Source organism: Cyphellophora attinorum (genome assembly GCF_001299255.1).
Source record: "Cyphellophora attinorum strain CBS 131958 chromosome Unknown Contig15, whole genome shotgun sequence".
In the NCBI taxonomy this organism is placed as follows: domain Eukaryota; kingdom Fungi; phylum Ascomycota; class Eurotiomycetes; order Chaetothyriales; family Cyphellophoraceae; genus Cyphellophora; species Cyphellophora attinorum.
In genome coordinates this window covers 708,115-734,115 of record NW_017253243.1, presented here as the reverse complement: position 1 = coordinate 734,115, position 26,001 = coordinate 708,115, and the positions used below count along the sequence as shown (strand labels likewise).

The 26,001-nt window shown below is 54.2% G+C and overlaps 10 protein-coding genes across 10 annotated transcripts; 3 read left to right on the top strand and 7 right to left on the bottom strand.

Annotated features, from left to right (window-relative positions):
* Positions 1 to 914: 914 nt before the first annotated feature.
* Positions 915 to 1,902, top strand: AB675_5248 (uncharacterized protein; the record flags this gene model as incomplete). The annotated part of the gene is made up of 2 exons (XM_018145445.1): positions 915 to 1,468; positions 1,527 to 1,902. 2 exons carry the CDS (start codon positions 915 to 917, stop codon positions 1,900 to 1,902), a joined length of 930 nt encoding a protein of 309 aa, XP_017999353.1.
* Positions 1,903 to 2,780: 878 nt separating this feature from the next.
* AB675_5247 (uncharacterized protein) lies at positions 2,781 to 3,605 on the top strand (the record flags this gene model as incomplete). Its single annotated transcript, XM_018145444.1, has 2 exons — positions 2,781 to 2,986; positions 3,128 to 3,605. 2 exons carry the CDS (start codon positions 2,781 to 2,783, stop codon positions 3,603 to 3,605), a joined length of 684 nt encoding a protein of 227 aa, XP_017999271.1.
* A 724-nt stretch (positions 3,606 to 4,329) lies between these two features.
* AB675_5246 (Deoxycytidylate deaminase) lies at positions 4,330 to 5,457 on the bottom strand (the record flags this gene model as incomplete). The annotated part of the gene is made up of 1 exon (XM_018145443.1): positions 4,330 to 5,457. The coding sequence occupies one exon, from the start codon at positions 5,455 to 5,457 to the stop codon at positions 4,330 to 4,332; it is 1,128 nt and encodes a 375-aa protein (XP_017999390.1).
* A 1,501-nt stretch (positions 5,458 to 6,958) lies between these two features.
* On the bottom strand, positions 6,959 to 8,140 carry AB675_5245 (Cis-2,3-dihydrobiphenyl-2,3-diol dehydrogenase; the record flags this gene model as incomplete). The annotated part of the gene is made up of 1 exon (XM_018145442.1): positions 6,959 to 8,140. The coding sequence occupies one exon, from the start codon at positions 8,138 to 8,140 to the stop codon at positions 6,959 to 6,961; it is 1,182 nt and encodes a 393-aa protein (XP_017999198.1).
* Positions 8,141 to 8,465: 325 nt separating this feature from the next.
* On the bottom strand, positions 8,466 to 9,995 carry AB675_5244 (uncharacterized protein; the record flags this gene model as incomplete). Its single annotated transcript, XM_018145441.1, has 1 exon — positions 8,466 to 9,995. The coding sequence occupies one exon, from the start codon at positions 9,993 to 9,995 to the stop codon at positions 8,466 to 8,468; it is 1,530 nt and encodes a 509-aa protein (XP_017999319.1).
* Positions 9,996 to 10,456: 461 nt separating this feature from the next.
* On the bottom strand, positions 10,457 to 13,417 carry AB675_5243 (uncharacterized protein; the record flags this gene model as incomplete). Its single annotated transcript, XM_018145440.1, has 1 exon — positions 10,457 to 13,417. One exon carries the CDS (start codon positions 13,415 to 13,417, stop codon positions 10,457 to 10,459), a length of 2,961 nt encoding a protein of 986 aa, XP_017999473.1.
* A 507-nt stretch (positions 13,418 to 13,924) lies between these two features.
* Positions 13,925 to 14,443, top strand: AB675_5242 (putative cytochrome b5; the record flags this gene model as incomplete). The annotated part of the gene is made up of 2 exons (XM_018145439.1): positions 13,925 to 14,037; positions 14,143 to 14,443. 2 exons carry the CDS (start codon positions 13,925 to 13,927, stop codon positions 14,441 to 14,443), a joined length of 414 nt encoding a protein of 137 aa, XP_017999241.1.
* Positions 14,444 to 15,739: 1,296 nt separating this feature from the next.
* On the bottom strand, positions 15,740 to 17,814 carry AB675_5241 (Class E vacuolar protein-sorting machinery protein hse1; the record flags this gene model as incomplete). Its single annotated transcript, XM_018145438.1, has 6 exons — positions 15,740 to 16,374; positions 16,425 to 16,586; positions 16,637 to 17,248; positions 17,295 to 17,415; positions 17,463 to 17,722; positions 17,775 to 17,814. 6 exons carry the CDS (start codon positions 17,812 to 17,814, stop codon positions 15,740 to 15,742), a joined length of 1,830 nt encoding a protein of 609 aa, XP_017999389.1.
* A 764-nt stretch (positions 17,815 to 18,578) lies between these two features.
* AB675_5240 (Serine/threonine-protein kinase ste20) lies at positions 18,579 to 21,297 on the bottom strand (the record flags this gene model as incomplete). The annotated part of the gene is made up of 3 exons (XM_018145437.1): positions 18,579 to 18,683; positions 18,731 to 19,165; positions 19,213 to 21,297. The coding sequence occupies 3 exons, from the start codon at positions 21,295 to 21,297 to the stop codon at positions 18,579 to 18,581; spliced, it is 2,625 nt and encodes an 874-aa protein (XP_017999352.1).
* Positions 21,298 to 23,151: 1,854 nt separating this feature from the next.
* On the bottom strand, positions 23,152 to 25,959 carry AB675_5239 (Endoplasmic reticulum membrane protein 65; the record flags this gene model as incomplete). Its single annotated transcript, XM_018145435.1, has 1 exon — positions 23,152 to 25,959. One exon carries the CDS (start codon positions 25,957 to 25,959, stop codon positions 23,152 to 23,154), a length of 2,808 nt encoding a protein of 935 aa, XP_017999406.1.
* Positions 25,960 to 26,001: the final 42 nt, after the last annotated feature.

Here is a 26,001-nt window from a genome sequence, read left to right as displayed (position 1 = left end):
CGTTGTTGCAATCGACCTGGCGCAGCGAATTCCTGTCCTTAACGCGGTGTGCTCTCGTTGGGCGCATTGCTGAGCGTATCTCGACCCTCCGGCCTCCTCTTGTCACAATACCACACCTAATACCCTCCCTGCCCCCGCACCCCCTTCTTCTGATAAAACAGATCCGTCCTACTCGACCCCAAATTGATAATCTTCGGACACCCATCCCGATCCTTCTCCAGTCTTGTACACTCGAAGCAGTAAAACGCATCACTGATCCCGTCGCCTCCACACACAATACACTTGTTCTGGTAGTTGCCGAACGAGCACTCGTCGCAGACTCGGACCAAAGTGGTGGGCCGCACGTACGAGTCGCACACGGGGCATTTTCCGTCGCATTTGTCGCAGAGGCGTCCTATTGAGATGCCGGCGGCTTTGCGACACATCACTAGGTCGGGGTGGTGGCGGGACATTGTTGACGGGTGCGGCGAGCGTTAGGCTTAGGGACAGAACGCAGCGAAGGTGGTCAGGCAGCCGTTCACGGGCACGGTGGGTGAGCGAAGCGACTGATGAGCCGCAGGCGCCGCAGGCGATCAATGGAGGGCGGACGGATTTCGGGCGTGCGGTGACGGAGTCGTTGACGAGCGCGGATGTTCTAGTGTTCACAAGCAACCCGATTGAGCGGATGCGCAGTTCAGGATGCGTGGTTTAGGAGGGAAAGACAAGTGTCTAGGTAATAAGTCGAAGGCGAGATGTGAAGTAGATTGATCAGCCTTGACTACGGCGACACATGTATCACATTAGCTTCACTTTCATCTGATCTGGCCTGCTGGTGCGGAGAAATCGACGAGCCTCGAGTCTCGAGACCACAACTATTTCTATATCATCAACGAGACACCCGGCGATAGTCGCGACAACAGCTTGTACAGCCCACCATGATCGCCTCCGCCGTCGCCATTCCCGAACAACCACCCCTCTCACCACCAACAGAGCCAGCAGCCTCACCCTCCCGCAAACGAAGACCGTCCTCCCAATCCTCCACCACAGAATCGCCCAAACGACCTCGCCTCGACACAGTCCACACCCATGGCTCGGCCAGCAGCATCAGCCATGCCTCTCCCCCTCCTTCTACAACAAGCGCAATGTCCCCACCATTACGGCGACATCCCCTCCGCGCCGCCAGCAACACCGAAGAGAAGAAGCGTGGCCAGCGCCTCTTTGGTGGGCTGCTATCCACTCTGTCCCAGAAGTCCCCGGCATTTACCACTAAGCCCACGGTCCACAAGCGCCGTGACGAGATTGAGCAGCGCCAGCGCGACCGCCTGAAGCGCGATGACGAGGAGCGCGTGGAAGAGCGGCGTTTGAAGCGCGAGGAGTTGGAGAGGGTGAGGAGGGTAGAGCAGAAGCGGTGGGAGAGGGAGAGTTTGGGGAATAAGCATGCGGGTATGCGTGCGCGGGCAGGGTTCTTGCAGACGAAGGCGGAGCCGAGGTTGTTGTGGCGGCCGTGGGAGTTGCGGAAGGATGAGGAGGTGGTGATTGAGGAGCAGAGAGAGCGGGCTAGAAGAAGAGATCAGGACTGAGCTGGCGGCTCTAGAGGGTGAGGAGGGTGGGGTCGGTGAGAAGCAGAGGGACGATGGAGATGATGGCGGCGAGAGGGAACCAACATCAGACCGACCTAATGGGAATCGCAGTCCGTCACACAATGGTGATTCGCACACGGATCAGCCGATGGAGGTGGATGATGCAGATCAGAAACAGGTCGACCCTAATGGCGATGCGCCGGAGCATATCGAAAGCTCAGAGACACCGACAGCAGATCTAGCAGCAGCGACCACGCTGGACCTTGAGGAAGCAAGAGCAAAGGATGACGATCATGCCGATGATCTGGTCGAGGGGCATGACGAGGATCAAGTCATATACTGATCCATGCTGCGAAAGGGTGGCCTTCAGTTCGACCCAAAGCATGAGCTATCTGAACACGTTGAGTGGATCATCTACAAGAGTTATGAGAATATGGATGTACATTCATTCGGGCACAGTACAGCACTACGATAAGTGCGAGGCACATGGGGCTCAAAGCAATTCTATGTATAGCACTAACCGTGATTAGGCACATGATCCTACCCCAATCTGTGATCGAGAGATGTCGACCTGCACTCTGCTGTCCACGGCACCGAATATTCGGATCGAGAAGAATCATTTCCGGTACGTGCATAAGCATTGTTCCGACCAGGTGTTGCCTATTCGCCAGTGTATATCATCACCAGGCCTAGAGCACTGAGCAAACTCATTGGCTAAGACTGCGACCTCATCTGCACCTTCCCGTTCTTCCCGCATCAGCCAGCAAGACCACTGCCACTTGCAAGCTGACACAACTTTCATCATCCTACCATGTCCAGTACAGTGTGTGGCCTCGATCATACACACTAATAAACTCCATCATTGGTACTCATTTTGTCCTGTCTATCACGCCTCTGTCGCTGCGAGTTGTTGCCGTAAACACAACGGCAGTGTTGAAAGCGGCTTGAAGCTCTGCAAAGACGGTCTGCACGTTGCCTGTCCCTGCCCGGATTTTATTTGTTCGAGACACAGCAATGGCGATGACTTGCGTGCTGGCGCCGGGAAGCAGCCTTCGAGCAAACCTCAACGATCAACAAGATGCGCCTTAAGCGGACAGCACGCTGAGTACTGCTCAAGCACTGAGCCGACAGAGTCTACAAAGTTCGCCATGCGTTTCCCTACGTCGCCCTTGGACTCATTTTCTCAATTGCTTCCGGTCGATTCGAAAGCCACCGACCAAGATGGCCAGACTTCAAGCACTCATGCTCGCGCTTCCCATTCTTCTGCTCTTCGTGCTGTCCTCCCATGCTCAAAAGGAAGGCTCTTGCTTTGGTGGTCCAATCTTCAATAGTGCCTCAAGCAACTCTGGCGCTACTGGTCTACCAACAACACAAGACATTCCGACACATGTACTGATTGATGAGGTGGCTGGGCGCATTGGCGTTGAGTAAGTGGCCACCTCTGTCATGATCCCACGACCAAGCTTTAATAGTTGGCACATCCATGTGACATCCGCACCTTGCGAACGCAGTTCCCAACAAGTGTGTCCCACAAACGGAACCCTACTGATCTCAGGCACCGTGCTTAGATACACGAATCCTGGCGGCGCTGTTGCAATTTATAAAGGCTTCCATATCGAAGGCTCCCATTTCAGTCTCACACACTGCGCTTGCACTATGTGCCCAGTCGCCTTGATCGATAGGGATGTTCACACTACCAAAATCAAGATCATGACCGAAACCGAGGTCCGTCTCGAATTCGCTGAGCTTCTAAAGGCCTATGCGTCTGCCGCGACCTTGTCCAACCCTGATCTGGCCGAGGAACTGGAGAGACGATGGAAGCTCGATGCTGGGGCTATACTGACGATACTCAATTTTGGCAGCAATTCAAAGGTGACATTGGCGGAGCTGCACGAGCAGTTGCCTTTTGACATCGATTCAGCCTCGAAAGCACAGTGGCAAGGGTGTTTGCTCAGTGCACAGGGAAACGGTCTTGAAGAGAGAATCTTACGCAATGCCGATATATTGGGGAAATTTGAAGGATACAAAGATAGTGTGCTTACTTAAGTAAGATTAAGGAAGCCCTTACCAGAAGCGAGGAGAAGCCCGGCAGTCTTAGTGATTTGGGGGATGGACAACACACGACCTGCTTGCAGTCCGCTGACGGGTGAAGTGAAGGTCAAGCTGGCGAACTTGAGTTGTTTGCCATGTTATCTCAAAGGAGAGTGATGCAGATATTGAATACGGACTGGAAAGATCACTGGTTCATGTATGCGTCCAATTAAGAGACCTACAACCTGCACCATAGCACTGCGTGACGGTTTCGGCCTAGAAGAGGAGTTCCCGACAGTGGGAAGACTTCTTCCCCAGTGATTCCTGGTCTTCAACAGCTCGGGTAGTAGAGGCACATGCAATTGAATGGACCAGGCAGCAACCGATTGAGAGCAGTGACCGCCTTCTGGCCCGTCGGTGAAGTGCTCGTATCGGTTCGCAGCGGATCTCGTCATTATTGATGAGGTATAAGTATCGGTCTTACCCTTGACTACCTCCTCTTCCTTTCCTCAAACCCTCGGCCGAGCAGTCTGCCTCAAGCGGAAGGTCAAGAACGAACACAAGCTGTTATGCCTTGAGAGCATCCGTTGCTATCGGGCGGGGCGGTCTCCTCGGATGACTGCTCTTTTCCATCACAACGAATGCTCAGAGTCATCATGTTATCATGCCTAAGTAGCCATTGCTGCTGCCCGGTGGGACGACCGACCCCATGCCCTACCATCATCCTTAGTCCACGTACCTATCTAACAACCAACTCCCCACCCAAGTCCTCCCACCCAGCCTGATAACTCGTCCCCATCCCCACCAATCCACTCCGTGGCGGACTAAATTGCCTCAACTCCACCCCTGCCTCCTTCAACACCGCTCTGCTCGCCTCATCCATATTATAACTCTGACTATACACCACCTCCTTGACCCCCACCTGCGCAATCTTAACACTACACGTCAAACACGGACACGTATCGCAATACAACACACTTCCCTCCCTGATTCTCTCCCTCCCGGCCTCCAACAACGCATTCTCCTCGGCATGCAAACATAAACAGGTGCTCAACCCGACCCCGCCGGCGCGACCGGTGTTGTTGCAGCGCTCACACCCGCCCTCGTTGCAGTTAGTGAGGTTGCGCGGCGTGCCGTTGTAGCCGGTGGAGATGATGCGGCTGTTGGAGACGAGGACGCAGCCGACGCGGCGCTTCATGCAGTTGGACCGTAGAGAGGCGAGAGAGGCGAGCGTCATGAAGTAGGCGTCCCAGGTTGGGCGGAGGCGGATGGGGGAGGGAAGTTCGAGGCTGCTGAGGAAGGTGTAGTAGGAAGGGATGGAGGTGTATTGGTTTAGGATTTGGAGGTGGGCGCGGGGGAGGAGATGGGCGATGCCGGGGTTGTGTGAAGGACGGCCGTCGACGCCTGGGGTGGTTGGAGCGGATGAGTTGAGGGACCCGTAGAGTTGGATGTCGTTTGTGGTGATGAAGTCGAGGAGGGGCATGGGGTCGAGGTGGCGGGTTGTGCAGCGGTTGGTGAAGCGTTGGTAGCGGAGGCTGACGGGGGCGTCGATGCTGAGGAGAAGGAAGAAAGGGCGGCGGAGGAGGAGTTCGAGGGTGGTTTCGTCGTGAATGTCTGTTAGGACCCAGTGTTCTCGCCAGCGTTTGGTGACGAAGTCGAGGAGAGAGTCGACATCGGGGAATGTGAGGCCTCGTGTGCCTTTTTGGTCGGTTACTGATGGGAGGAGGCGTTTGGCGTCTTCTGGCGTGTTGCTGAGGAGTTGTGCATCGGATGGCAGGTGAAGCCGTAGGAACCCATGGTGTTGGACCAGATACTCGGCTGTGATATGTTTGCCGCTGCAGATCGAGCCGCAGATGCCGATCAGCATGGCGTCGTCTTCGTGGGTACCGGCTAGTGATTCTTCCCCCAATCCAGCTAGATGCTTTGAGGGTTCAAGAAGTGTTCGCAACTGGAGAACGGCAGCAGTGTTAGCAGCAAGATCCTAGGAGTTCTGCCGAAGTTGGCGACAAATACACGGCCGTCGTTGACTTCTGAGCGTGCGATCCAACGCGTTCGGGGAACGCGTCTTCCCAAGTGGCTGCCTCACGCCAAGCCGCCGCAAGGCAACCAGTTGTGTTTGACTACCTAGGTACCTAAGTAAGTATTTCAGATGGGCTCATAGCTTACGATTGCTACATGGTAGTGACAGTAATGGAAATCAGCTTCAGGGTGCCACCACCATGGACTCAACGGCCGCATGCAGTCGTCATGGACTTAAGGAGGTATGCTTCGGGACCACTCTGGTTGTGATTAATGCAGAATTGAATTAGCTCTGAGCGAGGCATATTGACAGGCTGGCATTTTCGTAACAGTATAGTTGTCTTTGACTCTTGCACTTCCTCTCGAGACGTTCGTGGGGATGTACCAATATACATATAGTGTCCGACACTACTGGCTGTCGCCTCGACTCATCCACTTATCATGGATCTGACCACCCTACCTGTAGCGTCGACCGTGGCTACCTTGCAGCAAGAGTTGCCATCATGGGTAAGCACCACAAGTCAACGTGCTGCGCATGAACCTGATGCGTTACCAGTCCAAACCTCCGCCTACGTTGGCCAGCATGCCACCGGAAATAACGGCGAGAATCATCGCTGCCATCCTCCCAGCTGGAGTCGGCCTCTGTCGCGTTCATGACCGTCGAGGCAACACTGTTGGACGGATCTGGTTGTATCCTTGGGTACCACTATTACTACTGGTCTCCAAGGATTTCTGTGGGATTGCAATGCCGATTGGGCGATCTGCTCCCTTCTGCAGGGATGTCTTGGTACCGACATCCCACGCAGATATCTATGCTGTTTTCGACCGGATTGAGCCAGATATCGAGCGAAAACGCGATGTATCCGCAGTAGTACTCTTTCATCAGCTCTGGAAACAGCTCCGTTCTCAAGCTGCGAGGGACAGAGACATCCCACAGCGACGACGTGGCAGACGATGCATCACTTGACCGGAGCAGACGCGATTGTCGCCTCCGCGATCACCATCGCCGTCACCTCGCCCACACATGACGTGGCGGTACCATTCAGGACGTACAACGCGGACATTACCATCAAATATTCTTGTTCGTGCTTATGATCCTGCCCGCGCCTTTTAAGTTGATCGAACGTTGCATGCCCTGCTCCCACTCGGGTCCAACCTCCACGCTCAACCGGTGTCTAGATCTGCTCTGAGTCATGTTGATCCAGACGTACCGGATGAGCAATGCTACCAATGACCGAGTGCTCCCTCTCATGGCGACCAGTCATGCACTCTATACAGACTCGTATGCGCAGAGGATGGCACCCTTTCGCAACCCGTCTGCGATCAGCAGCACCTACTGTTGAACGAACTTACAACTTCGCCTCTCTCGCTTTGTTCAACTCGACCTTCTGCCGCTCAATATCCCGAAAGTACTTTGCACTATCCTCATTCAACCACCTCTGGCTCTCATTCGGATACGCCACCGGCCTCCTGAAGAACATATCCTCCTGGCTCAACTCAACAATCTCCCCCGTCATCATTGACCCCGCCTTCCTTGGCCTCGACTTATCTGTCGCGGTTTCCCTACCCACAACACCATCCCACCTCTCCCCAGCCCCATCATCAATGAACATATCATGAGTGCGTAGCACATTATCCATCGAGACCATATGTTCCTTCGGCCAATCCCTGAGGAACTGCGCCGGCAACAACCCCGTCGCGACAAAGCTCGGCGCAAGGGCGTTGATACTGATATTCTCCCTGCGTAGCGGCACAGCGGACGACCGCACCACGCCCACCACGGCATGTTTCGTCGCGCTGTACTGCACCTGTCCATGGAATGGGTACAGCCCGGAGCTACTACCCGTCACCGTGATGCGACCTCGTGGTGGCTGCCCCTTTTCGGCCCGCTTACGCTGACCATGGAAGTAGCGATACAGCCAGATACCCTCTAGCACAGCACGGAAGTTGACGTCTACTGGCAAGGTCGATGGTGGGACTGGAACGTCCGTGGTGGCGTCGAATTTCATTCGCTGGATGGGCTCGAAGAGGCTGCCTACGTCCATGATGCCAGCGTTCGCGGCGAAGTAGTCGATGTGGCCGCCGGACCATTCAAAGACCTCCTTAAAGAAGGCGGCTTGTTGGGCGTAGGATGTTATGTCGACTTTGCGGAAGATTGTTCGCTGTTGCGTGGGACTATTGTTGTTGGCATCAGCATTCGAAGAATGGGCGCTGCTCGTTCCGGTTGCGGTGTTCAACTTGCGAGACTCGTTCTCGCCAATAGCGGCATTGACGTCGCACATCGCGACACGCCATCCTTTGACGAGGACGAGGTGGCGCGTCAGTGCGAGGCCCATACCGGAGGCAGCTCCGGTGATGAGCGCCACAGGAGGTGATGAAACTGCTCCAGCCGATGATGACGACTCTGACATGTCGAGGATCTTTCGAGGAATATGATCCAGAAGGTTTGCTGGCGGTAGAAGAAGGGGCGTCATGCCGTATGCTATATGTGCAGGTGGCGGATCCAAGAGGTACTTTGCGATCAATGTCATGACGCGGTCTTATGTATATTGTCCTTGCTCGGGACAAATATCATGGGCACTGTTTCCGGTAGTGGTTTCGACTCGGATGTCGGTCGATATTGAATGCTGACATGAGGTGGACCTCGCGAAGCATTCAGTGCAGCCCAATGGCATCGTGGCTTGGCAGTGAGAATTGCGGTTTTCGGACGAGTCCGATATTGGCGTTTCTGAAGGTGGTAGCTTGGTGACAAGACTTGGTGGAAGATCCGTAATGCAGGAAGCGAAGCCGATCGTGTCCGACAGCCTCGATGGTGACAACACGAGCTACGATTCTCCACGCATACCTAGGTATGTACTATACACTACCCACTACCTGCAATATGCCCTCCAGTATTGAGAACCCGCTCTCGAGACCGGCCATGAGATCATCGTAGTTCTTTTTCATCCCTTCAATGCCCAGTTCTCTCATCTTCTGTTCTTCCTGTTGCTCACTCGGCGCTAATATTGTCAAAGGACTCGTCCCGCTGAGCTCCTCGACTTCGCCTGCGCAGCTGATTGTGGCCTTCCACTTGAGTTTGTAGTAGAGGTGGATGTTGTAAGTCTTGAATGATGGGTAGAGTTGGCGCTTGAACGGGTGTGGCTTCGAATGACGAGTTGTGCATGCTGAGGTACCGATGAAGATTGAGAGTGTGTTGCCGATGTCGAGGGGCGTGTTGGACGATGTGGCAAGGGAGGGTAGGGGCGGCAGCGTGGTTGCTTGGGATGCGAAAGATGCAGATCTTGTGGTGCGGGCATCTGCTGGTCCGTTCGTCGTCACTTGAGGACTGAGACCGTTGGCTGTTGTTGTTGTGGGTACAGCTTGTAGTCCCCAGCTCGAAGTCAACGGCTTTCCATCTCCTTCTGGTGCAAGTGTGGGGATCAGCATCCGTTGTGGAAACAGAATGGGAATGTCGATGTCGTGGTGTTTGTCGTTTTCGCTATCCCAGAACGTCCCAGGACATCGAATGTCTACGCAGAGCTCGAGTTGAAGTTTGAATTGGCTCAGGTACACGGGTGGGAGGGCATCGAGGGAAATAGTGGTGCGTGTGGAGTGCAGATCTGGCACAATACCAATCTTGATGGGTACAGCATTCGGATGCTCTAGTTGAACGGTACTCGGTGTCTCGATTCGGACCTGAAAGACGTATTTTGGAGTCTTCGAGCGCTTGAAAAAGCGGGACGACTTCTGTCGAAAGGTGAGCTCCTTGTCCGCATGCTCAGCCAACAATCGAGGAGTCTGTAAAGTCTGCAAGATCGACCTATACATCATGTGATGGTCCAATATGGGGACCGCTGAAGACTTTTGACGGATGAAGATTGGCAAAGTCGCCTCCTTCCCAGCGACACTTGCATGCAAGCCATATTCGACGTATGCTTCGGAGGTCTTGCCTGACATCTCTGATTTGGCGTGATAGTACATCACCGATGGCAAGGGATGCTTCGTAACGTCAACGGTTTTCTTGGCAACGTCGAGCGTGGAGAGGTAGTCCGAGTGATGCTTAAATTCGTCGCCGCGTGATGACATGTTTGGCTGGGATGAGGTGGGGACGGTGACAGAGAATGGAAAGGAGCGGGAGCCATCTGCGGCGACTGTCTCAGTTGTGAGATGTTGAGCAACTTCGAAGAAGCCTGCTCGACCTCGTTCAATAGAGGTGCCATTGGAGGTTTTGACGGTGTACTTGGTCTTGGCACGACCGAAGAACTTGAGTCGGACGGAGCTCGATTGCAGAGGAGCGTTTGACAGTGTCACGCGGCCAATTAAGACGTCACCTGGTTGATATGTAGGCTGGAAGTCATCAAGGGAGATAGTCAGGCCATTGGACTTGGATGGACCGGTACGAGGCATGTTGGCAATGGAGATGAGATACAGCTAAGAAGTGGAGGAGGAGGATAATAGAGAGACATACCTTGTGTACACCTACCTGGGGATTTGGGCGGCGACGGGCCTTGTACGCTGGCGCGACATGATACATCGACGGTGTCCAGGGGCCAAAGCAGTGCATCGAGGCTTGTTGGACAATTTCCTTGGCCCCATCGTGATTTCCCTCCGAAGGACGCCTAACGGAAGGAAAAACAGCATCACGTATTGGGGCAGCTCAAACGAAAAGTTAGGGTTGCTGAACATTGTTCCCCCCCTTGAACCCTAAACTCACATTTAGAGCACAACCGGTTGACAAGAGTCATATCATGATCAGTAGGGCATCTTTCTCTGTTGTACACTCGTTTGTGGTATCGTCGTCGTCTAGAAATACAATTTGTCCATCCACAATCGCCTGGTTCCCGCGAGACCATAAGCTTCCAGGACCCTTACGACTCAGTGGACTGCTCCAACCACTCCCGGCGTGCCTCGCAATGAGCTAACCCATGCTTCTCGAGCACCGCCTCCCATTCCTCTTCGACCTCGCTCATCAGCAGATTGTCGTCTTGCTCCGTCCAACATCCAGGAACGTCATTCGGAGGCGGGATACTTCCACCTTCCCTTCGCAATCGTCGCCAGTGATTCGTCTTGCTGTAGGCCACCATCCGCACCACGATCTCGGATGCGAGCTCAAAGTTCATACTTGTTGCTTCAATCGCCGTCGACAACATCCTATTCAAGCCTCTCACATCCTTGTGCTTTTCGTTCTCGCTTTCCAGCCAGGCGTCCATTGCATCGGCCGGAATGTCTTCGTCCTCTGCTTCATCTGAAGATATCTCGACCTCCTCAAATTCCTTCTTTTTGGCTGGAGAGGGTTGTCCGGCGCCATTGATCTCATCCTCTTCTGGCAGCGGAACGTCAAGCACGGCCCAGCCTTCGTCTGGCTCAGGTAGATCGAGGAGAGAGATATCAGCTTCTGGCTCAGTTGCATCGAACAAAGCCTGAGTGGTAGCACGTTCCCGGCGTGGCTCTGGCTCTTCTGGCGCAGTATCCCAATCCTGTGAAATGTTTGGCGCAGTCTCGAATGCATATACAGATTCGGAGCTGGGATCGTCATTCTCTTTGTCCGAATGTGCAGCCTCTTCGGTCATAGCACGGACACTCAGGAGTCTGACGTTCAGAGGCTGAGAGGAGACATGTGAGCCTTCCGCAAGGGCAGGCAGTGGCGGTGGCTCACGATCATCTTCTGGGAAGAACAATGGCGAGCCTACCGGGCTGGATACTGGTAGCTCTCTGAGAGGTGGTCTGGCTGAATGTCCAATGTCATCTTCTGGTTCGATCACCTGCTCGGGGGTCGAGGGAATCTCAATAACATCATCGAGCAGAACCTGGCGTTTGCGAGGCGTGTCTGTCACCTTCGTGAACGACTGCTCCACGGAAACCTCATGCACTCCATCAACGCCTTGCGAAGAAGCAGCCTGCTGGGAGGATTTCTTGGTTTCTTGCGAAGTAGATTGCGATGTTCGACCAGCACTTCGCTTCCGGGACTCGTTCGGCGCAGGTTGTGACAAAGAACTGTCAATTTGGCTGTGCGTCGCTCTGGCAAGCTCAGGCGATGGAGATCGCAGCGGTGATGTCTGTACGCCCGCATCCGAGTAGCCTACTGTGATTCGAGATCTTGCCGGCGTACTTTTCGTGGGTGTCAAAAGTTGCTCCGCGACTCGCTCGTCCTGTTGATCGTCGGTTATATCCACTATCAATACTTGCCCTCCGGACATGCTTCGCATGCGGCCTTCTCTCATCAGTGCCCAACAATCGGTACACAGCAGATTGCCCTTCTTGTCGCGCCTCCATCTGTTGCTTTCCTGCGTGAAGCAATGGGTACAGGCAACCTTCTCGAACTCCGCATCTTCGTCGTCAGCATTGACAAGCTGTGACGGCTGTTCCGCAGGCTCAGCCTCAGCTTGCTGCACCTCTTCGTGCTCGGCATCATCGCTGTGAGTTTCAGGTTGCTCAGGTCGCTTAGACTTTGAGAGCTCGAACTGTTGGAATGCTGGTAGTAAAATATCCTGGCTCACCGAAGGAGCATTTTTTCCTTGTTCCTGAAGCCAGACGGGCAAGACATGGAATTGCCAAAAGATGCGCCAGTCGCGCCCAGTATGTCCAAGGTCCTTGTTTGCAGGTGTTGCAGCTACTTGATCGAAGGCACCACCCAATAGCGAAGAATCATATTCGACGATGTCTTTGGTAATGCGAAACAATCCCCTAAAGTGTCTTTTCTTGAAGTTGCCGAAGACGAAGTCTGGAGCTTTGACTGGTATCCTCTGCTCTTCAGGTGTAAGGGGAGTCTCTCTCTGACTATCTGGAGTCAAGAGCTCTGGAGAAGGTTGCCGACGGTGCTGCTGTGGCGTAGCTAGAACAGGGACCAGGATTGGCTCGGTTGCATCAGCACTTGTCACGGTCACAGCCTTCGCATCCATACGTGCAAGTTGCTGCGATGGCCGAACGTCTTCCGCTCCTTCATTACGCTCGGCCCTAGCCGGACTGCGGACGGGTACCTGGACAGACACTCTCATATGGTGGGCAGGAGAAGTGGGAGAGGGAGCTCGAGTGGTGTCACCATTGCTAGGACCAGGCGCGGTAGGCGTTCTTGCTCGAACAGGTCGCTCATTTGGTTCAACGAAGCCGTTCGCCAGCTTTTGACGTTTCCGTGGCGACGACTCGCTGGCTCGTGAGACTGCTTGCGTGGGCGCGACTGTGGCCGGTTGCTGGTGCGATTCAGCCAGCTCCACGCTCTGTGGGACGATACTGCCATCGTCTTGGCTGACAGTGGCAGTGATGCTGCGGTTTGAGTTTCTGACATACTTGATGTATCGTTCTCGCCAGCTCTGATATGGGTGTCTGGGTCGCACGCGTTCGATTTGCTTGTAGATTTCGTTGCCTTTCCAAGCACCGCCTTTCAATTCAAAGGGCTTGACGAAGTTGTAAAGAAACTGGTCCTCCTCTTCAGTGTATGGGTTGCGCTTACCGCTAGGGCCAGTGACCTTACTCCCTACCGGCCGGTCAACACGTGCTGTGACGCCAACGCGGTGTGCTTCGAGATCTTCCAGGACTCCAGTCCGGATTGACTGCTCGACGAATCGGTATGAATGAGTTCCTGGTGCTTGGTTCTGCCTGGCATGATCGACAAGACGAACGTCGGCCTGCTTTTCCAGAGGAACGATCTCGGCGCCATTGGCTTCCGCATTATCCATCAGCCATTTTCGTGCGGGAACGCCATGCGAGAACCACAATTTCAAGCCTGAGAAGAGCCGTTGCGCTTGAGATCCTGCTGCTCCAGGATGGCGTGCCTCGTCTTCGTCAACCTCGTCCTGCCGGCGAACGCCCTCGTAGACGATGCCGGCGGACATGTTGTCCTGCGCAAGCCCTTCAGTCCTGCATCACAAGAGCTGGGCGTCGTACTCGAATAGTGCGCGTTCCGACGCGCTCGAATGCGGGGAACCCAATAGCGCGGAGGACAAGCAGTACGAAGTACGAGCGGGCCGTGAAGATGGGCATCAAGAGGCTCGGGAGGCTGACATCTAGGCCGGATGACTTGCCTGCTTTAGCTGTGGTCTCATTTATTTAGGCGTGCTTCCATTGGGCACCTGCCGACCCACACAGCCGTTACCCTGGGCCCTTGCCGAACCAGAACTTGCACATCTTTCGGAGCGCAGTCACCGAGAAAGTCTTCAACATCTACCTCTCACTTCTGCGCTTCTTCGTGCTTCAGACTCGCCGCCAGTAGTCTCAACGCAATCGCTCTCGGCGCTTCTATCTACAAGAGCTTCTGTCATTGTCTCCTCTACGAGTAGTCCCATCAGACAACACCACACCGCCCTCCCACCGCTCCCCAACACACATCTCCAACCACAACCATGTCGCAAGAACTCACCTTCGCAGAAGTAGCAAAGCACTCATCCAAGAAGGACCTCTACATCGTCGTCCACGACAAAGTCTACAATGCCTCATCCTTCGTCGACGAGCACCCGTAAGTCTCAGTACCCCATACCCATCCGGCAATTTCTCCCCTCCCACTTTCCGATCCGAGCCCCACATGCCTCTTGCGATAGCCCATCTAACAGCACGAACACAGCGGAGGTGAAGAAGTCATGCTCGATGTCGGCGGCCAAGACGCCACCGAAGCCTTTGAAGATGTCGGCCACAGCGACGAAGCACGAGAGATCCTCGACGGGCTATTAATCGGCGATCTCAAGCGTGTTGAGGGCGACCCGCCGAAGAAGAATATCGGTGGTACCGATAAGATTGCTGCTGGTCCGGGAAAGAGCTCTGGCGGCGATACTGGTTTTGGGGTTGCGCTCTACGCTGTTCTTCTCGTGGGTGGGTTGTTGGCTTTTGGCGCTTACCAGTACATGTCGGCTTCGGATAAGAAATAGGTCAACAAGTCCCAAGGCTCAATCAATGGCTGCGTGTCACAGCAAAGGCCAGCGGCACGGACTACTGGTCTTGCTACAGATTCGCTTGACAGATCTGATGGGCTTGCGACTATATGCTCACAACTCTCAATCCTGGCCAACGACAAACTTCCGACATTATGCGCAGGACAACGAAAGCACATCTTCCTGGTCCACCAGCGAAGATGCCGTCGACAATCACCTATCTACTCGACTATAATACGGCGCTGCGGTTTTCTCTTTGCATATAGACACAACAGAGAAGCAAATGACCTACACATGCAGAATTTCTGACAACAGTCCACCCCGGCTTCATCCGACCGAGGCACGCGCTGCGTCTTGCTCCGAAAGTCGCACAGTCTGCTCTCTTCGGGAGCCCACCTATCAGCAAAGTAAGATCTCAGGGTAAGTAAGCAGTCCTGGACTGCCTGCCTCGCATCGGATTGACACTGACTGGTCGGATGACCTCATCTTCCAAGTGTAATCGTATATCGTGACTTACTACTGAATACATTGAGCACGTGACTTTGAGCTCTCCGCCAGCGTTCTAGTAATAAGTGTCGAAGGCATCAGAAAACGTAACGGCAACAGTTCGCTCAATGCACACTACCGGCTTTGACTGTTGCCTTGCTACCCCGAGGGTATCTCGTCTGATTTCATCGTCCACCCCGTCTCGCTCTATTCCATTTCCTTTGGATCCCCAACACTGGCTTGATGCCACCAAGATGTGTCTTCCTTCGACACCGCACTTTTCCGCCGTCCCTACTGCGTCTTCAGGATAATGGACTGCTAGAGTCCGTAGGCAGGTAGATAGGCGAGATCGTCCGTCCCAACGAACCTGTCTCTTGGAGACTTCTGCCCTGTTGAACTGCGTTGCTTGTCGTCGATCCGAAGGCTTCCTAGTAGTGAGCGTCCCAGGGTGTCTGAGCTATGCATGCATGGCAACTGTAACCCCACTCTTGCGTGCGGTGACGGTCGTTGCCACCCCAGCATTGTTACACGACTCACGTGGTGCTGCACCGCTTTCAACGCGTACGCAGACTTGGCGGTCTGTCGACAATGGTCGAATACTCAGTCTCAACGCCTTTCCATCTGCCGCGCTCTATGAAGTTGACGAAGCATTTCTACTCTTTGATCGGCTGGCATGTTGCGCCGCTGGGGACCGGTGCTATGCTCCTCTGTCCGTTGATCGGCCGAGATTCTGCAACGCTGTTGGCCCATGCTATGCTCCCTAGAAACCTCAACTCCACGCTGACCCGATTGAGGCTTGATGTGATTCTATCCATAATACCTTTGCGGCTCACCCCCAGCGTAGCCAGCAGGCTGCTGCTGAGGTGGAGGCTGATATGCCTGATAAGGACCAGATGGTGGCGGCGCACCATACCCGCCGGTGCCTTGAGGTGGCATTGGCGGAGCTTGACTAGGAGCGGGAGGCGGCTGCTGGGTCGGAGGTGGTCCATAGCCCTGCTGCGGAGGGTATGGAGCATGACTAGGGCCTGCGGGAGGTGGTTGATGTTGGACAGACGAATCATGCTGGTCTTGGCTGTACACGCTGGCGCTGTACTCGGCCTCAGAGAGTGTCACCTGTGATTGATTGTGTGGGGGCGGAGGCTGGCTAGATTGGAGTTGTGGTGGGTATGAATGCCGCGAGGGTTGTCCGTCGACTGGCGAGTCGTACACGGACGTGCCCATTTCCTGTGGGTTATACGGGTGCTCGGAGGAGTGGTGCGATTGGCGACGTTGTGGCGCGTTGTATGCTGCATAAGGATCGTGTCCGGGCGGTGGCTGTGTCTGGTGCACAGGTGGGGCACCTGGGGTGTGCGACTGAGGCGGAGGCGATTGTACCGGATATGGCGGCTGGAATTGCTGTGGAGGCGCTCCTGGAGGATATCCTGCGACTGGCACTTGGCCATCTATGCGGTCGTCAATGCATTAGTCTCAACTTGGTTCGAGTTGAACCTACCCGGTGTGTAGTAGCGATTCGGTGGAGCGCTGGCACCATAGCCATATGACGGCTGGCTGGGTCTGCCGTACTGTTGCGCGCTCTGTGCCATCGACGCCTCCAGCATAGACTCATAGTCGCGTCTTGCCTTGATGAATTTCTCGTTGAGTTGTTGGAAATCATCTGAGGAGGTCAGCCAAACCGATCTCGTGGCGTGAGGTGGTCCTGCTTACCTTTCTTCTGTGTGTACTTTCCAATCAATTCGATCAACTTCGGTCTTATCGACAGCGTCTGATTGTACAATTCTGTGATCTCCTCGTTGTCGCGACTGCTGACGTCGCTTGAGTTGACGCTCAGAAGTGCCAGCAACTTCTCAACATTTTTGATTTGACCAAAGACTTCCGCTTCGGTCTGTGCCTCCCTCTGCAGCTCATCTGCTGTCGGATCCTGCAACTTTTCAACATAGTTGAGAGGGAAGATGCCGGTCTGGCCTCGCAGCGAGCCCTTCCACCAATCTTTGTATACCGACTCAAGAACGGCGATAGTATCTCCTTTCCTGAATTGAAGCTCGCCTGGTTCCGATGGCTGGAAATCGAACAAGGCCCGGACACGGGAGACAGTCGCTGCGGTTGTGCCGGACTGCACTGGCTGTGATACAGTTGCTGATTGAGTATTTGAGTTCGACTGCCCTGACAGCTCTGCGGCGCCAGGCTGTTGACTAGGGGCGGACGGCTTGTCCTGAATCGACAGTTTCAACGCCATCTGCAGCTCCTCTTCTTCCCGTTGACGATCGTACTGTGTGATTTGCTGCTTTCTGGGTGCCTGCGGTGGCTGTAGGTTTGGATCTGAACCATTAGTATTGGGCTGTGATGGCTTGTGAACGCAACGTACTTGATGATTTGAGCCGCATGAATGCTTGCTCCATAATGCCCAGCTCAGTGTTATTCGAGAACATCTTGGTCCATTCGTCCATTCGCTCAAGGATCTTGGACTTGACTTGCTGATGGGTTGTCTGCACTCTGATCAGCCTAGCCCAGTAGTATCGCCAAGTATGCCCACCCTATCATTCGCAAGCCGCAATAGGGCATCTGTAAAGCTCCTGGACGCGAGCTCTCTGTGCATGGCAACTCCGCAGTTCTGCGATAACGAGTTTGCCAACTCTAGTGTGTATAGTTGGACGTTGGCATTGCGATGAGCCAGTCTTTTGATCATGGCAGCCACTGCTTCTTTTGGCCCTGACTCGTTCCCGGACACCTTGTCGCATACATCGAGGATGAACTCCCAGTTCTCCGACGTCAAGTTCTCGTCCGTGGCTTTCGCTGTGGGCGCTGATTAGCCTCACGTGTACAATGGGATTCGAGGCAGACTAACCAACCGCGTCGTCGAAGACGTTCTGCTGGGCGCGGAACATGGTGATTTTGACGCCTCAAACTGTCGTCCTCACCGGGTTGGAAGGGTGTATATATGCGCGCGGAAAGCAATGCTAAAACGGAAGGCGGAATTATCGACGGCTGGCACGTTTTGAGGACTGAGATGGACAGGTGCCTGGAATCGCTGGAACGTCTCTGCGTTCGTACTTTGGAGAGGCTTAGGCGGAGGCAAACCTGGCTAGCAATTCGCAGCTGCGTCATCGCCTCACTCTACGCCGGTTGACATGCACTTCTGCGAGGTACAGCATTTGTTCACTAGTACATGTGTGGTGCGACCTGCTTTTCTGTCTAGCTACTTGGCCGGACCTCAGCTATGTAGGTCGAGGTCACCGAGTGCTGAGGGTTGTCATGCCGCTCTCGACAGGAACAGAGACTCGCATGCCAGCCATACGAGCCGGTAAGCTGCCCGCCGATGGACAGTAAGTCCTCACTTGGACAAAGTCCATCCAAATCGATGCGCTTGACTTGTACACTGTCAAAACCACATTGTCTTGCCAGCAGCTGCCTCCTTACACCTTCTGTTGCCTTGGCAGCGTGAGCAACGTGTCTGTATGCGGATTCATCAGCACTCTCAAAGGACAATTGCGCGCTGTCGTTCCGTCGTCCATCATGTGGCAGAGGCGCATCAACGTCGCTCGGCACGAAGTATTCATCGATTTCCATGACCGCTGGGCCTTGGTGGCTCGATCGGGCCGTATTCTTCAATTTGTCGGAACGAATCAGAATATTGTACAGAATCGGGAAATCAACCACCCGCTCGTTGCTGCTTCTCTGCTGCTCGGCTCTCGCGAGCTGATTGAACCAAAGGCGCAAGAGTCTGTAAGGGTGCACACATCTGCATAAACGGATGCTTCACTCACGTTAGCTCGTTCCCACCCACAGATCCGGGATACTTACATGAAGAAGATCGTGAGCGCTGGCGCGTTTCTCTGGCTCTACCTTGAGAGCGAAATACAAGAAGTCTCGGAAGACCTGTGACAAGTCCTGCTCATTCTTAATGCGCGGCGTGCCGAACTTGGCGATCAAGTACAAGGCTCGAAGTGGCGACTCGGTAAGATACGGTGGCTCTCCTTCGATCATCTCGATGGCCATGATGCCCAAACTCCAGATGTCGACCTTTCGCCCATATTCTTTCCGGGTCACAACCTCTGGAGCCATCCAGTATGGCGTACCGACCATAGTCGTCCGCTTGTTCTGCGAATCATTGATCTGAGCGCAGAATCCGAAATCCGTGAGCTTTATGTCGCCTCGTTCCGACAGAAGAATGTTGTCCGACTTGATGTCTCGGTGGATTACATTCTTAGAGTGGAGATGTTGTAATCCGTAGAGAGTCTGTAAATGTCAGACAAGTTTGTTGTTGGGATTGGTGAAAGACTTACCTCTCGGCAGACAGCTGCTATCTGTCCTTCCGTCATGATGTTGAAAGTTACCACGTCTGTCAAGCTACCGCCCTGCATGTACTCCATGACTACCCACAGATCGCCTTCGTGCAGGAAGCTATCCATGAAGTTGACAATGTTCTTGTGTTTGCTCTCCTTCATGACAATGATCTCGTTGATAATGAGATCTTTCTTCGGCTGTTGTTCGAGGTTCATCTGCTTGATAGCCACGCAGCGTTTGGCACCTGCTGCTTCAAATGCCATGAATACGCCGCCGGACGCACCTTGTCCGATTTTGTCGAGATTGGTGTACTTCTTCGTAGGATCACCAGCACTGCATATTGCTCGCAGCCTCGCGGCCACCTCAGCGCCGTTGCTTGGTTGCCGAGGCCTCGCACGCGGTCTGGCACCCGGAACTGCCCCAACCTTCGGTGTTGTCTGTTGCCCATTTTCAGCAACTGTGACATACTGTTGAGTTTGCTGAGGTAGTGAGGGACTCTGTTGGGCGATCTTCGGTGGTACTTCTGGTGCCTGTTGTGATGGAGGTAGATTCTGCTGTGTGGGTTTGACAGGAGGCTGCTGTTGTCGCTGACTTCGCGAACGATCCAGTTGCTTGCTCTGAATGGCTTCCTGGGCGACTCGCATGGCTTGCTCCTGTTGCTGCTGATATTGCACCGGGTTCGTGATGCCTTGGCTGACCTTTGGCGATGGCGCTGTGTACTGTGTCTTTGAGCCCGATCTTGAGCGATATCCATCAGCTGATGGGAGCGCTGGTGTCTGGTTAGACGATGCGGCGGTCGGTGCAGGAGGTCTAGCTTGGTCCTGACTCATCCGTGGTATCATCGGCTGTTGCTGAGTATTGACTGGAGGTGGCGGAGGTGGACGAGCAGGTGTCATGGTTTGTGTGGGTGGTTTCGGAGCCGGCCTACTGGGCATCATGCCGTTGACACTTGGTGACATATTTGCGAGCGTGCTTGCAGCTGGAAGCTTGGGCACTGGAGGAGGCGGTCTCGGGTTTTCGAAACTGCCTTCATGATTTTGCGGGAATCGCGGACTTTGTGGTGGAGAGATGACCGAGCTCATTTGTGGTGTTTGTGAGGGAAAAGAACCTGGACTGCTTCCAATGATCGGTGTAGTGCCGCCCTGCTTGTAGCTCGATGAACTGCTCGCTGGCGACTCTGATAGCTTCGCGTGGTCGAACTTCTGCCAGACATGCTGTTCTTGGTCTCCAGTGTTACTCTTGTACGTCTCCATGATATTCACCATCATCTCTGGATTTTGCTTCTGTTCATTTTCCGACACACCTGCGTCCGACAGCATGCGCTGCCAGTCTTTGGGTAGTCCCGTGAACTGGCCCGTCTGGTTGTCATAGCCAACATGGATCATGTGCATTGGATTCTCAGGCGCAGAAATCTTTATGGTTTTTGGCGAACCTAGCACACTGTTCATAAAAGTGCTGAAACCACTCTTTTTCCGTGCCGTTGGTGGCTTCACCGCTTCGCCTGAAAAGCGCTTTGGACTCATGGTCCCATCAGCTTGTGGAAAGGTGGTATCCATTGTTTGTCCTCCCGGCGGAATTGTTTGGGAGCCCTGTAACTGGTATGAGCGCAAATCAGGACTTGTGTGAGTGTGCATTAGTGGAGGCGGAGGTGCTCGCGTTGGGGCCGGCGGCGCATCGCCATTAATCGCTGTTGACTGTATCGACGACAGAAGTCCTGACGCATCAAATGGAGCGCCCACGAGGTCGGTGTTGTACGACTGCGAAGGTTGCGACTGATAGGTGAAACTGTCGGTCGAGGGAAATATCGGCGACGGGTTCGTGCTTGGATTGCTCGGATGCTCGAATGACGACTGCGACGAAGCGTACTGGTTTGAACGTGTTCGCTGGTGGATATCGCGGGCGGAATGTGAAGCTTGCTGAGAGCGAGGGTAGGGTGCTGAAGGGGCTCGTTGGAGAAGCGAGGTCGATGATTGCGGTTTCCTTAACGAAGGGCGACTTGAGAGTGCAGATGGCGGAGGGTTCTTGGTGAGTGTCGCGCGACGCTTCTTTCCCGTGATTGACAGCACTTCCGAGTCGCGGTCCATGCTGCGAGCTGGACGAGGAAGCAGCAGTCAGATGAGGTGAGGTGGAAGGACCGAGCGCTTAGGGCATGGAGATGGAGTCGGCAGGTGCGACTGCAGAGTGCTGTGACTGCCTCTCCGGCGGCGGGGAAGCTCTGACGGGTGCACGCAGTGCAGGCGAGCTCAAAATTGGAAGCAGTTGGCTACACCATGCGATGAACCTGTTCCACACAACATAGAGCTGGCTGTGATGGTTGTGTACTCCTTCGGCTGGGTATGTTGTCAGAAGTGCAGTCCAGATAGCGTGGCCGGCTAAGTTACAGTTACAGGAACCAAGGTTGGCCAACACCACCACGCTCCTCCACCAAATCAGGATGTGACAAAGACTCGCTACAATGGGGGCCAGCAAAAGACGGCCGCGTTTCGGGTCCCGGCCTGCCAAAGGAAGTCGATCGATCACATCCAATGCTTTGCTTCTCTCGCCTCTAAGTCTGTTCTCCTATAGCAGTGCCGGCCCAAGCAAGGTTACAAGTTTCGCGGGCAGCGGCAGATAAGTCTAGGCACTGTGGCAGGCCGATCTTCATCGTCTTCTGCTGACTTGTCCCTCTCCGCAATTCCACTCCTGTCCAGGTCGTACATGGAGATCGGACGCCCAGCCTACAGAGAGTCCTTCCTGGCCCGTTGCTTACTGCCCAAGAGCCATGATTGTGCTGTCCGGGAACTATTGAATGGCATGCTGCAAGATACACGTCCGCCTGTCAATTTCCTACGTTGACATGTGTCGACGTATCAGCTCCACAACGTCGACCTTGCTTCATCAATTTCCTTCAAAATTCCGAAAAAGTCAGTCTCTTTCTGATGCACTAGTCGCTGGCCATGTGGACTCGTAGGCAAAGCTGCTACAATGGAAGGCGCCTGCTACTAAAGTACCTGACAGTCCTGCGGGCAACGATCGTCAGATCAGCCTCTTTGTCGATCGCCAACGACCCATAAGCAGCGCCTCACTTCCGCACAGCCACAGTGACCACGTCGGATCTATTGTGTACAGCACGCTGCCGATCTCAAGCAAAGCCTCACTTCATGCCCGGTTAGTACACAGCTGCAGCACCATGCTCCGTACCATTGCAGCCTCTGCGAGTCTGCAATGTTCATGCTTCGCTTCGACGGAAGAGGAGCTCTCCCGAGGGCCCCATCCATGACACTCGACCAGTCCGGTGCGTATCACTGCACTCAATGACCAACGGAAGATGGAAGTGCATGCCAACCACGATCCCTAATCCCAACCCCGGCAAACACAGAGGAGCGAAGGGAAAACAAAACTCTAACAACCATGAAGCCTGTCAAAATCCACATGCTGAAACGGCCAAAATGCAACCCCACTCTCGAGTCATGGCTGTCAATCAATAATAGGAGATGTCGGTCCGCAAACGTTGCCAGATGATGACAGCTGCACGTTGAAACACTATTGAATGCACGTCGTACACCTCACTGTTCTCAGCTACAAGGTAAACATCCGACTTTCGACCCGTGGCCTGCTTGCTACCCATGGAAAAGAGCAACCATCAGCGACCTCGTGGCGGACATGGTAGACACCGCGTGTTTGCTGTCCATCCACATGGACTACCGCCAATGACCCTGTGGCTGAAATGATGGGCACTATGTCTGAACGTCGGATCGTGAGGCTGATTGCGAGTAGAAGCGTAACGTACACAGCCTGACCCAACAGCGCCCAAACGCTGCGTGCACTCATCAGCGCCATTCTGCAGCCGTAAAGACGTGAACGAGCACGCACAGCTAGAACGAGTTCGGCTCGCTGAACGAAGGAGTAAATTCTAGTCTGTCCCTCAAGCCGCCAGGTATACGGCTACAAAATCTAGTCTACCAAATCCTCTTTGCCACCATCTCATACCTCCTCACCCGATCAAAACTATCAACCGCTACGCCGGCCCCTCTATGGCTCTCCCTCTTTGCTTTGTCCCTCGCCTCCCGTTCCTGCAACGCCCGTAGCCCATCAGGGTCATCATCGTAGATCGACCGCCTTTTATCCTCGTCCACTTCCACCACACCCCACCCACCAACCCGTCTGCCACCCTCAACGTGGTAAATTGGCTCCTTTTCCCGCTCCTTCATTGACCTATAACGATTGCGCGCGAATGCGAGTAGGATCATGCCCAGGATCAGCTTGATCGCGAGCGCAACGAGGAAGATGATGATGGCGATGAGGGCTGTGTTGACATATGAGGTGACGCTGGAGTTGGCGATGGCGGAAGGATAGCCGCCGAGGAGCTCATCGATCTTGTAGACAATCGCAGCCGGCGTCGAGACCGCGACTGGCCCGCGACTGCTGGCATAGGCTTCCTGTATACTCGCCAAGCTCGGCGAAGCATTGTTCGAAGCGGACGAGGTGGCCCAGGAGGACATGAACATCTTGGTGATCTGTACGCCGGTCCGGATGAGCAGGCAGCTGAGCGGGATGACTGGCAGCCCCAGCCGCTTCGTCAGATTCTGGTCTCCGAAGGCGTTGGTGTAGTAGTCTTTGGCGAGCACGTCGAGGAAGCGGTCGTAGATGGCTGGACGGGTGTTGTTGAACTTGTTGATGTAGGCGTGCTTGAGCCAGTCCACAAACATTTCTGAGCCCAGGACAATTACGAAAGGGCCAAGCACATGGCTGATGTGTGGAACGTATGACGTGACGGAGGTGATCATATCCGGCACGATGGTGAAAGAAAGCGGGAGGATCGGAGTGACCATCCGAGGCGGCGGCATTGGTGGTGTAGCAGACATGTTCGCTGCAAGAGCCGATGCAAGGTTTGTTTTGCTCGGGAAGAAGGATGCGGCGCTCGAAGGGAAGATCATGTTAGTCGTTTCCGCGATGTTACGTGCCGCAATAATAACGAGCATGTGCCATAGCTGGAAGCGTTCGACCACGTCAGCGCATGTGAGCTGGAACAGGTTCTCTTTTTCGAACTTCTTGAACACAGTCGATTTGATCTCCACGAATTGATTCGACAGCAATAATGTTATTAGTGAGTTAGAATAAGCATTGACAGCCACGTTGAGGGTAATGACCTGGTAGAATAATGCAGTCGAGTGCACGATCGTGTAACATAATGCCATTCCGAAAAGCCAGAGAGGGCGAAGGACTTTGCTGTGACCATCCGGCTTGCGTTCTAGTGCCTCTCTCGAGAACAAGCATTCGAGGACGTCTTGTCCGAGTGCAGAAAAGAGGCGATCGCATACCTCCAGAACATTGTAAATGACATATAACTTCACAGCATTCTGTCCGCGAATCCAGTGATACATGCGACTAGCATCAAATCGTAAAAGTACAAGGCAGGTGAAAAGTATGAGCAGTCCCTTGAGCATGTCTGCTTTGTCGTCAGGCATCAGATTTGACGGCACCGATTTAGTCCTCCTATGATGGCGGGCTCGCTGTGGATGAGGATGCGTTGACGCCGCTCCGTTCGCAGCACGCGTGCTCGGCTCGCCTTTTGACGCCTTCACAGTCTTCGAATCCTGTTTGCGTCGCCGCCATAATCTAAATGAGCCTGAGAAGACGAACCCCACAACCCATCTTACCTCCTGGTAGAAGTTTGTGGTCCAGGACTCGGCAAGGATGTAGAACGACTTCAGGAGCCGAAGAGGTAGTATGGTGAAGGTGTACAGCCATGAATCCAGACACGCCAACATACCGAACCATAAGACAGCTTCCAGATGTATGGGCAAGGATATGAAATTCTGCAGCCTTTCAATCTTGGCTCTGGAGGACTCGTACGGGAAATCTGAACTTGCTGATCTGTGAATGAGCGCATCGGATGGTCTTTGAGAGGATAATTCAAGCTGCAGATATGTTGGAATCGACAAAGGCGGCCGAGGAATCGACGTTGGCATTGGCGATGGAAGCGGATTACTGCGGTCTTGCGATTGTCTCAGCTTATTCCAGTCATCCTTCGGTATATCGATATGCGCAATATTTGTGGTAGTCCTGTCTTTGTCTGAAGCTCGTCTCATTGAAGTTGATGTCCGAGGCGGTGCGGGCGTCGACTGTGCCCGTTGCAGATGAGATGGCCGATTCTTGGATTCCTGCAATCCGTGGCCTGAAGTGTCGATGACCAGGTTCTTGACTCTCCTACGATCTTCATGACTGGCAGTTGTGCTCACAGGTATGCCGCTTGACGTCGGCGACTGTTGCTGAGAGCCAGTACCACTGGCATCTCGCCTTGCAGACCTGATGTGGGTGTCTGTGGACAGCCGTCTGAGTCCAAAATGGGCCAATGGCCTAGGACTGCTTGGTTGAGACAGATTAGTGTCGGTAGGAGATGGCAAGGCCGATAGTGGGAAACGCTTCGCCCCCTGCTCTCTGAGACTGGCCAGATCAACATTTCTCTGAGCTTCTGCGGCACTTTCGGTCGCAGTAGCCTCCCGTTGCGTATATTGTGAGAGTGGAGATATGCCATTCTTGTCAATATTGCTAGCCAGCGACTTTTCAGTTAGGATGACATCGTTTTCGTCCGCTAGCACAGGACTCAGGTGCTGCTGCCCCTGCCCTTCGGGACGATTGTAGTGATTTGGGGACTCTCCCTTGTTCGCGTCATGTTCGTTTCCTACAGCAGCGCCATGGTCCGGGGCTCTACGTTCGGAGTACTCGCTCACGGGGGTGAGGGGCATGGAGCCTGTGGTCGTCATGTCGGCAGGCTTCTGAAGGTTGCCTCGAAGTCATTTCGCTGT